Raw genomic sequence first — 9,732 nt, forward strand, 5'->3', positions numbered from 1 at the left:
CAGCCCCACACCGCCCTGACAGACCCACACCGCCCCGACAGACCCACACCGCCCCGACAGACCCACACCGCCCTGACAGACCCACACCGCCCCGACAGACCCGCCTGAGCGCCCGGCACCCCCCCGCCGCCACGGCCCGCCCCCAACACACCCCCTCGGCGGCCAATTGGGATGGGGGGGCCGATATGGGGGGCTGAACAGAGGGTCGCGGCCCTGCCCGCCCCAAGGGACGGGAGCGCTGGGCCGAGCTGCGGCCTCAGGACAAGCCCCGGCCCCCGCCGCCCCCTGCTACCTGCTGTCGGCCCCTCCGCCGGCGCCCACAGTCCCCGCGGCGCCGCGCATGCGCCTGGCCGCCTAACGCGCATGCGCAGAGGGCGGCTCCGCGCAGCGCCCGCCTGGCAGGAGGCGGGAAGGGGCAGTGCGCATGCGCCTGGGGCCGCGGCGGGGAAAACGGTTCGGTAACGGCTGGGCGGCAGCGCTGAGGAGGCGTCGGGGCGGTGAGCCGCGGGGCGGGGTGAGGTGGTGGTGGGGTGAGGTGGTGGTGGGGTGCTCTGTGGGGGTTACCGCAGCGTTATCCGGCAGCAACGGGGAGCGGGAGTTTGGGGGTACAGGGTAAGGGGTGTGGGTCGTTAGGACTACAATTCCCAGCATGCAGTTCGCTCGGCGTCGCCGTGCCACTGGTGTCGCGGGGAGCCTTGCATGGCGGGAGTTGTAGTTCTCTGAGGTAGGCTGCCCCACAAGACCCTTAGTTACTGGGGGGTGGGGTGGAGAGTCAGAGCTTATTATTTATCTGTTGTGCATAATAGAATCATAGACTCATAGAATTTTTAGGGTTGGAAGGGACCTTAAAGATCATCTAAGTCGCGACTGTCGCCTTGCGAGCCGTGGCGGGGCCTCGTGTGAGGGAAGAAGTGGCTTGAGGGGGTGAATGGAAAATTGAATACATCTGAGTTGTCGTTTTAAACTGCGGCAAGGAACATTACAGTTAGGTGTTAGGGTAAAAAATTCTGATAGCATGATGGCCCCACTGAGGTGTATTAGAAATGAAAAAGAATTTCTATTGTTGGAGGCCTTTAAGAACAAATTAGACTCTTTTCTGCAGTTACTGTTGCATTGCCATTGCTGCTCTTTGGTGTAGAGACATGCTGGCTTTTAATTTTAGAAAGAGATGTTGAACACACAAAGACTTCTCTAAAAGGCAAAAGAGGGGTGCTTTTTTTTATTGGTCCTGCGCGTAGACAGGTATGCAAGATTTAGGCTTTGGCTTAGAAAATATGCAAACCATTTCATAGAATGATAGAATGGTTTAGGTTGGAAGGGACCTTAAAGATCATCTAGTTTCACCCCCCTGCCCTGGGCAGGGACACCTCCCACTAGACCAGGCTGCTCAAAGCCCCATCCAGCCTGGCCTTGAACACCTCCAGGGATGGGGCAGCCACAGCTTCTCTGGGCAACGTGGGCCAGTGTCTCACCACCCTCGTATTGAAAAATTTCTTCCTAATATCAAATGTAAATCTCCCCTCTTTCAGTTTAAAACGGTTACCCTCATCCTATGGCTTCACTCCCTCATCAAGAGTCCCTCCCCAGCTTTCCTGTAGGTCCCCTTTAGGTACTGGAAGGCTGCTATAAGGTCTTCTCGGAGTCTTCTCTTCTCCAGGCTGAACACCCCCAACTCTCTCAGCCTGTCCTCACAGCAGAGGGGCTCCAGCCCTCTGAGCATCTTTGTGGCCTCCGCTGTTGGAACAGGTCCATGTCCTTCTTGTGCTGAGGCCCCAGAGCTGGAGGCAGCACTGCAGGTGGGGTCTCACCAGAGCAGAGGGGCAGAATCCCCTCCCTCAACCTGCTGGCCAGGCTGCTTTTGATACAGCCCAGGACATGGTTGGCTTTTGGGGCTGCAAGCATACATTGCTGGCTTATGTTGAGCTTCTCATCAACCACTTGGGCTCATTTGGTACAGGGTATTATCTGTTGTTTTGCTTGTTAGTGTATGATTTATATGTACAGATTATAATGGGATTTTAATTTTGTTTTTCTTTCCTCCTGTTCTCTTTGGCTTACAGATAATGAAACGCCACCACACATCTTCCAGTAAAACGGGGGAGACCCCTGGTGGGGGATCAGCAAAAAAAGCCTTTAAATCACAAAATCAACAACGGCTTTCCAGCAAAAGAAAGGGAACAGATGTAGAAGGAAGAAAACAAGGTCAAAAAAGACAGGTAGTCATGATTTTGGATCAGAAAAGTTAAAAAAGTAACCAAAGGGAAAAAAAAAAAGGTGGTTTTGCCCAATTTTCTACTGAAATTTATAGAAAATATTCATCAACTAAATGTAGTCTTCTTAAGGAAATGTGAACAGCTATTTTGAGACCCTCTGCCTTAGCTGTTCCCTGATTTCCAGAGTTTCTAGCTGCGTGCTCCTGTGCCTGTGACAAGTAGAGGGAAGCATTGCCTGACGATTGATAAAAAGGCAAGCTAGCTGTGCAGTTTTGAAGAGCTGCATAGTGTCTGTTTAAACAGACTGATAAAATCAGAGTCAATTTCTGGAAAATATTTTCTACATATCTCAGGGTTGGCCTAGGCAGATTTCTGTTGGAGCAAGCTTGCTTAACCACTTAACTTACGAACGGCATGATCTCAAGATGCAGCTGGATAGCGAAACATTTTGTGTATATCTTTTTTCATGACCTCATTCTTTGAATGGGAGGAACTAAAAAGAGTGAATTACTTTCCTTAACTTGCTTGAGATGAATTATTATTTCACAATTCAAAAAGCCTTTTTTGTGGTCAATAGCAACAGACCTCTGTCAAGCACTGAAGTGCTTTCACAGCCTTTTTATAGCTGGCTGCTAGTAGTAAATGAAAGGTTTCACACTTGGTTGCAGCAGAGGGTGATTCAAAATTACTATATTTGCTGTAAACTTTTATTTTCACCAGGTCACCCAGACAGTCAAAAGGAAAGCTAACGAACACGAGGACTATTCCCCTGCAGGTAGGATTGTATTCTTTCCTTGTGTTTGTCTCGTGCAAATTCAGTGTTTTGAAAAAACACTGGAAGTAAACACAGTAACTGCTGTGTTGAAATCATAGATGCCTGAGGTGTCACTGAAATAACTTTCAAAGTTTTCTTTCTGAAACAGTACCAGTGAATATTTGCAGTACGGTTAGCTGGTGTGCACTCACACCATATGTGTTATATATGCACACATTAATCATATGCTTTTGTTTGCAAGTAGTGTTCTCTTGTAAAATTCCACCACAAGCACCCAGAACATTTTAACTTCCTCTTCACAAGTCATTGTCTTCTCTGTTAACCTCCTATCTTAAGACTGGCATGTGTTGTATTGAACATACAAATGAGACGAGGTCCCTGCTGCATTGAGTTTCTCACTTATGTATATTCCCACTCTCTTTTATTTTTTTTTTATTTCATTCTGTGTTTTCTCGCTTGCATTGCCAGTGATTTTGTGAAAGCATCTGTTTGGAATGAAACCGCTGTAAGAAAGAACCTTTCCTATTTTGTGCATTTTAAACAATTTGTGACTTGCAAATAATAAGTACCACCTGATGTGGATAGGTTTGACCTGACAGTTTTGTGACATGGAAAAATCTTAACTGTTACACCTTTGTGTATGATCTGGCTGACCTGAGTCACAAAGCTGTCTGTCCAGGTTTGACAAATTGTATCTTTTTCTTTTTGCCTTTCTGTTAACAGGAGAAAAAGGTTCTTCAAAAAAGGTGAAGCTAACCAATGCTAAAATGGGATCTTGGCAGACTCTCTCAGAGAGCAGTAGGCAGTTTCTGGAAACTATGATGGATTCAGCAATGCTGTAAGTGCCAAATGTCCTCATGGTTCTTCTTTGTTTCGACAAAGAATAAAGTAAAAATCATAACATTGCTTGAACTGGAAAAGCTTTGGAGCTTTTTTGGGCCATGTGGCTGTCTATGTATATTTTGTCTGGTATAATATAACACTTTCTATCTGAAGTTGGGAATTTTTAGCTAGAGAAGTTCTGACTACGTTCACTTCGCTTGATGTCTACTCTGTGCTTGCAGGCTTTGTGATGAAAATTCTGCCTTTGTTTTCTTTCCAGATCCATTTTGTGCCAACAAAGCGTGAAAAAAGATGACGTTCAGAAGCACCTCAATTTACTGAAAGAAAAGTAAGAAATTATAATTTAAAAAAAACACAACAAAAAAAAAGACAAAGAGGGAGAGAAGGGATTTAGTTTACCCAGTTGTTTTGTGCCGTGCTTGCAGAATTGCTCCTGGGAGCAATTGCATTTAGGAAATCTCCGAAAGGAGCAAATATGCAGAATCAAGGAGGGAAAAAACTTGATGGTATGTTGATTGAAGTGGACAAGTGAAAGTTGTTGAAAGACCCAGTTTAACTACTTCTATATGGGTAACAGCACCTAGGAGATATTCTTAAGAGCTCCTTTAGTCAGCTTTGTATTTATACAGGGTTTAAATTTGTGGGCGGCTATTTACTTTATCATTTTATGGTAGTGGCAGGAGCAGTTATAGCTGAATTTTCTTAAATGCTAATTAATTTTCGGACTGTTGAAGTTACTTCCAAGAGAATTGAAATTTGGTGTTTATGTCTTTACTTTTTATGTCGTTGTGGGAGTAATTACGTATGCTTGGGTGTCTGAGACTTTTTGTGTGTGGATATACCAGGCTCTTATCAACATAGAGCCTGAATGTGTATGTTTCTTTCTTTGCTCTTACAGTGCCTCAAGAGACAAACATGAGGAGCTAGTTTTTCATAAATGGTTTTCTATGATTCTTTTCTTTTTAATGTTTAATTTGTGACATGTTGGGTCTGATTTCCGAGTTGCCAAACTCATGCGGTCTCATCTGAGATGCATGGAAACTGTGGTAGTTTGGTGTATCTAACAGACAGATCCGACTTGGAAGAATTCAAGTCTTCCGCAGAATCAGAAGGAACTTAGAGAGCAAGCTAAAACTCTTCCTCTGCCGTAAAACTAGATATCATATTTCACAAAAGCATTTATGGACTTAACTAAAATGATTTTGTGTAGAAGCAGTTAAAAATGCTGCTTTTAGAATGCTTAGTTTTACTTTGAAAAGTAGAAAGGTCAGAACTGAGAAAATATTAATGTCAAATTGCAGTCAGGGAGTGTACAGGCCAATGGCATAGAAATCACAGAACATCAGTGTAATCGCAAGGGTTGGAATGGTGGGATTTCTTGTTCCTGGTCCCTTCCTTAGACATGATTTTTGGAAAACAGTTTGAGACAGCTTTTCTTCCTGCCTGGATCCTTCTACTTCATTTGCAAAAATTGGGCTAAATTGAGTTTATTTTTTCCCCAGAGAAGTCATTAGTCAGTTTTCTTTTTGTTTTGTAAAGAAGTCCAAACAAGTCATGCTTTCCTTTTTCTATAATAAAGGGTGCTGAGACTTTTCAAGACTTTGAAGGTGCCTCCAAGGAAGCTGGGCAACCTAAAGAAAATCCCGAGCCTTCAAATGGCAGAGAAACAAATGCTTGAGACAAATGAAGAGTCTTTGGTACAATTGCAGGTATGAAAGGCAAGGAAGGGAAGAAAATCTCCTGCTTATCTGCTGCTGCTCAATGTGTCATAACGTTTTAGTAGGCACACTACTGGCTATGCCCTTGCTGTTGTGGAGGAGTTGTCCACTGTTCATCACTGTCGCCCACCTTTGCTATAAAGCAGTGTATCTTTGTGGATGTGTTTTCAGTGACTCAGCTGATGCTGATTATTAGTATCTTATAAGCAAAAAGTTCACCATCTCTCAAGTAAATTTTGTCCTGGTTTTGCGTCTGTTTTATCTTAGGAAGAAATAAATGAAGCGAAGCGATCAGCAGAACTCGCTGAAGGAACTATAGAGCAGCTACAGGACAAAATCCAGATGCTCAAGAACCAGTTAGAGGAAGATGAAAAAAAGGCCAGGAAGGTATTTCCAATGGATGTTGCTGCATTCCTCTAGGGAGAATGTGTTTCCAGAGCTATTGCACTCAAGCTGTTTCTGCAGAGAGCCTCATATAAGGAAGGCCTTATTTGCCTTCGGGAGTGTATCCCTGCAATCTCTCCAACTTCAGTTGCAAAATTAAGAAGTTTTAGTTTTCAGAAGTTGGGTAATGACAGCCAGTTTATTTTCCTATTTGTGTGCCTGGTGTTTGTTTTGTTGTTGTGGGGTTCTTTTTTTCCTCTTTTTTACCTTCTAGGTATTCCAGGAAAATAGCAGCAGAGCACTCCACCTTCCAGAACTCCCCAAGGGCAGTTTCGAGGTACCCACTTTGCAGGTGAGCATGGAATATATTTTCAGAGACACCTTGGCTATGAAAAGAAAGGCAACAGAATGTGCTTTTGTCACTTAACCTCTGCCAGAGGGGGCAAATCTGAAAATTTGAAAACATCTGAAACTTATCTTTTTTTTTTTTTTTCTTTGAGAGCTATATGCTTACGTTTTAAAAACAGAACAAAACCCTAGAAAACCTGCCATTTAAAGGATCCCATGTCTTTTCCTAGGAACCCTGTGGTCCTAGGGAACCTGTTACCATTTCTGAAACGTATTTCTGTAACTGAGGGAAGGAAGGCTGCCTCATTCTGTGTCTTTGAATCCTTTCTATTCTAGCTGGTTTTAGGTACAGCTAGGCTGCATGAAAGTGAAATTTCTGTTGGACTCAATGAAAGTGGTTTTTTATTTGTTGTCTGTTATTCTTTCTTTCCTTCTTTAGGAAGAAATTTTGAAGATAAAAAATCAGAAAGGTCTTTTAAAGGACATGAACACTATTCAGCAGTCAGCTGACTTGAAGAACATGTTAACCCTCATTGAAAAGACCTATGAGAAGGTGGACTTCCTTTGAGAAACCAAAATATATGGGGTCTTCTCCTTTGGAGAACATAATTTATGCCAGCACTTTGCCTTAATGGAGAGCAGCAGGATGCTCCTCATGGAAATGATGTTTTCTTCCTGATGACTTTGCTGTTGTGACTGCAGAATTTCTGTTAAAACATTTTTCTATGAATATTGGTATGTAGATCTGTAAATACATTCAGAGAATCTAGTGATTGAAGTGATCAATCAAGGTGGGGTTTTTTGGGTGGGTGGGTTTGGACCTATGATGACTTCTAATGATGATATATACTGTTTTTGGAGAAGGGAGGGAAGTGGATCTTGGGTTTATCTGGGCATTTTTATAGAATAAGGCAACCTATTCCATTACATTTGTACTCTTATATCACATCATAATTGGTGAAGGCGGTATCTCTTACCAAGCTAATTTTTGTTTTGGATTTAAATGCTCTTTAAACCTGAAACACATAGTAAAAAATACGCTTATCTAATGCTCAGTTGCAAATCCCCTTTTCAACTTCCTTACCTTTTTAAATAAAAACCTTCCATGGCAGGAAGCTGTATGATTTTTATCAAATATACAAGTTTGATTTTTTTTTTTTACTTTTTCATATTCACTGCTTAAACTTTAAAAAAAGACATTCACACCTGATTTATCCAGATGGTCGGGGAAAGCAGAAAAGATCATTATAGAGCAAAGCTCTACGATTAGAGTTGTGTACCTGCCTTATATTTCATTAACTGTTAGGTATTCTTTAGCTTTAGAAGAAGAAAATTACGTCAGAAGTCTCTTTTCCCATGCACTTTAATCTCCCCTCCATTTTTTCCATGATAGAGCTTCACCCTTAAAAGATGTAGTTATTAGAAAGTGCTTTCTCCTGTCAAATTGTCTGCTAGAAGACAGCAGTGCTCCTTACATTGACTTACCACACAAATACTTAGTTCTTTTGTTTACAAGCTGCTGCTACTCTTAATGAGACATGAGCTAATTATCTCTAGTCTCCTATGACAGACTAAAAGCCTCTCTCTAGTTGCTACATGTAAGATCAGGAAAACCAGACTAAGCGCTTGCTTGCTTTGTATTGAATCACATGAGAAAGTAGATGAATATTTAGAAATATTTCTCAAATTTTTGATCACTGGAGAAGGGGAGCACTTACTGACATAACCCCTACCCCAAAGTAATTTAATCCAGTTTATGGGTTAATGATTTTCCTGCGTACCAGCTATTTTAGTTTTTGTTAAGTAAAGTTATACCCCTTTGCTTTCACTAAGGGTGATCTGCTTGCGAGCAATTTACTATGTGGGTTTTGAATTTCATGAACCACAAAGATATCTTCTTTTTTAAAAAAAAAAAAAAAAAAGTGTGGAGAACGGCCGAGATAGGATATACAAGGAAAGTTGAACTAGCAGTAACTGAAGAAGGAAATAATAAAGAAGTAAAGCATTTTATGAAAGCGATGAGTGGGGTTTGGTTACCCAGTGCTCTTTACAACACAGGAATGAGGGTGGAGCCAGTTCTTAAAGTAAGGTTCTCTGTGTAACAGTGCCAGAAGGTTCTGTGTAAGCCGAAGTGTACAAATAGGTGTGAAAAAGAAGTAAATAGATGAAGTGTGTGTCCCATCAAATGAAATGGTTTGGACAAGGTAGTGATACGTTGTTGATTGACTTTCGATCGTACATGCTGACATTCTGAAAGACAGGGTACCGAAGCAGGATGAATTCTTTCCTGGCTACTTGCAGCATTTCCTATATTTCCCCAAGCAAGGCTGTAATCACAGGACCTTTTGTAATTATTCTTGTGCAGTCAGCTCCTGGAATTGAGAATTGCAGTCTCTTCCCTTCCTTCCAAGTCCAGTTGTTTAGATTGCCATGTGTTCTGCTCAAAAGAATGTTTATATGCAAAGCAGCAGCGCTCCTTGGGGGCTTATAATGCCTTTTATGTATGTTAAATCCTATTTCTTTGTTACTCCTAAACCCAGTTTTGTCTGTATTTCCTGACCTGATTGTTGGTGAGTTCTTTGTAGCTGAGGGGTCTCCCTTCCCAAGCCTTATCTCTTACCATCCCCACCACTCTCCCATGTCCCATCGCTTGTCACCCCATACCTGTACTTCCCTCCACCGCATCCCACATCTCCTTTCTCAAGACCTCTGCTATCATACTCTGCCGCTTATTTCTTTATGTTCAATATATTATACAGAAATATCTCATTTGACATAGAATAACTGCTTGTTACTGCTGTCTGTATGAAACTGTGGTTGCACCATACAAATATAATAAAAATAAAATTATTATTCATAGACACCTGGTCAGCTGGAGGAAACGGTCAATTACACAGCGAAGTAAAACATTCGGAAAGCACTTGATGAGCCTCAGTCCTGAGGCCTTGTAAACATAGAGCAAACCTGTCACTAGCAACTGAGGTGCTGCATTACAGGGCTAGATAGAGAAGAAAACCATTGTTATTTTAATTATTTTTTTTTTCTGACTTTTGAAGATTTAGGGTAGGCTGTGGATATTGTTACTTTGGCATTGTCGTGCACACATAAACAGGACAACATAAAACAGGAATATTAAGCCAGACTTTTAGGAGGTGGTCTTAGTTCAACTTATTTGATGGCGGATACTCCTGGGCAGAGTTGCAGAATGATTGGATTGTGGTTTCTGATGGGATGAGACAACTCTTCCAGGAGAAGACTCCCTGTTGGATCGGTGTGCAGGGAGCTGTGAACTTGGGTGATTTGACATGGGAGCATCTGAATCTCTTCCCTTTCACAAACCTTGGCTTCAAGTTAGGTAAGTTACAAGCTACAGATTTTGTAGGATCATAGAATGGTTTGGGTTAGAAGGGACCTTAAAGATCATCTAGTTCCAACCCCCCTGCCCTGGGCA

General features: G+C 42.3%; 2 protein-coding genes across 10 annotated transcripts in view; one reads left to right on the forward strand and one right to left on the reverse strand.

Annotated features, from left to right (window-relative positions):
• Positions 1-372, reverse strand: part of MMUT (methylmalonyl-CoA mutase) — a 24,785-nt gene extending 24,413 nt beyond the window's left edge. For 3 of the 9 annotated variants that reach the window (XM_074582061.1, XM_074582054.1, XM_074582053.1), the window contains exon 1: positions 101-125. Coding sequence is in view for 1 of the 9 variants with exons in the window: in XM_074582052.1 (XP_074438153.1) it covers positions 293-365 (73 nt within the window). In the remaining 8 variants the exon portion in view is untranslated. The other 6 variants (XM_074582052.1, XM_074582056.1, XM_074582055.1 and 3 more) reach the window with 6 other exon arrangements.
• On the forward strand, positions 357-8,185 carry CENPQ (centromere protein Q). The gene is made up of 9 exons (XM_074582062.1): positions 357-497; positions 2,061-2,216; positions 2,934-2,988; positions 3,712-3,826; positions 4,091-4,159; positions 5,411-5,540; positions 5,817-5,936; positions 6,208-6,285; positions 6,721-8,185. The coding sequence occupies exons 2-9, from the start codon at positions 2,064-2,066 to the stop codon at positions 6,847-6,849; spliced, it is 849 nt and encodes a 282-aa protein (XP_074438163.1). The 5' UTR covers positions 357-497; positions 2,061-2,063; the 3' UTR covers positions 6,850-8,185.
• The last annotated feature ends 1,547 nt before the right edge of the window (positions 8,186-9,732 follow it).

This window comes from Larus michahellis, chromosome 3 (assembly GCF_964199755.1).
Source record: "Larus michahellis chromosome 3, bLarMic1.1, whole genome shotgun sequence".
Lineage (NCBI taxonomy): Eukaryota > Metazoa > Chordata > Aves > Charadriiformes > Laridae > Larus > Larus michahellis.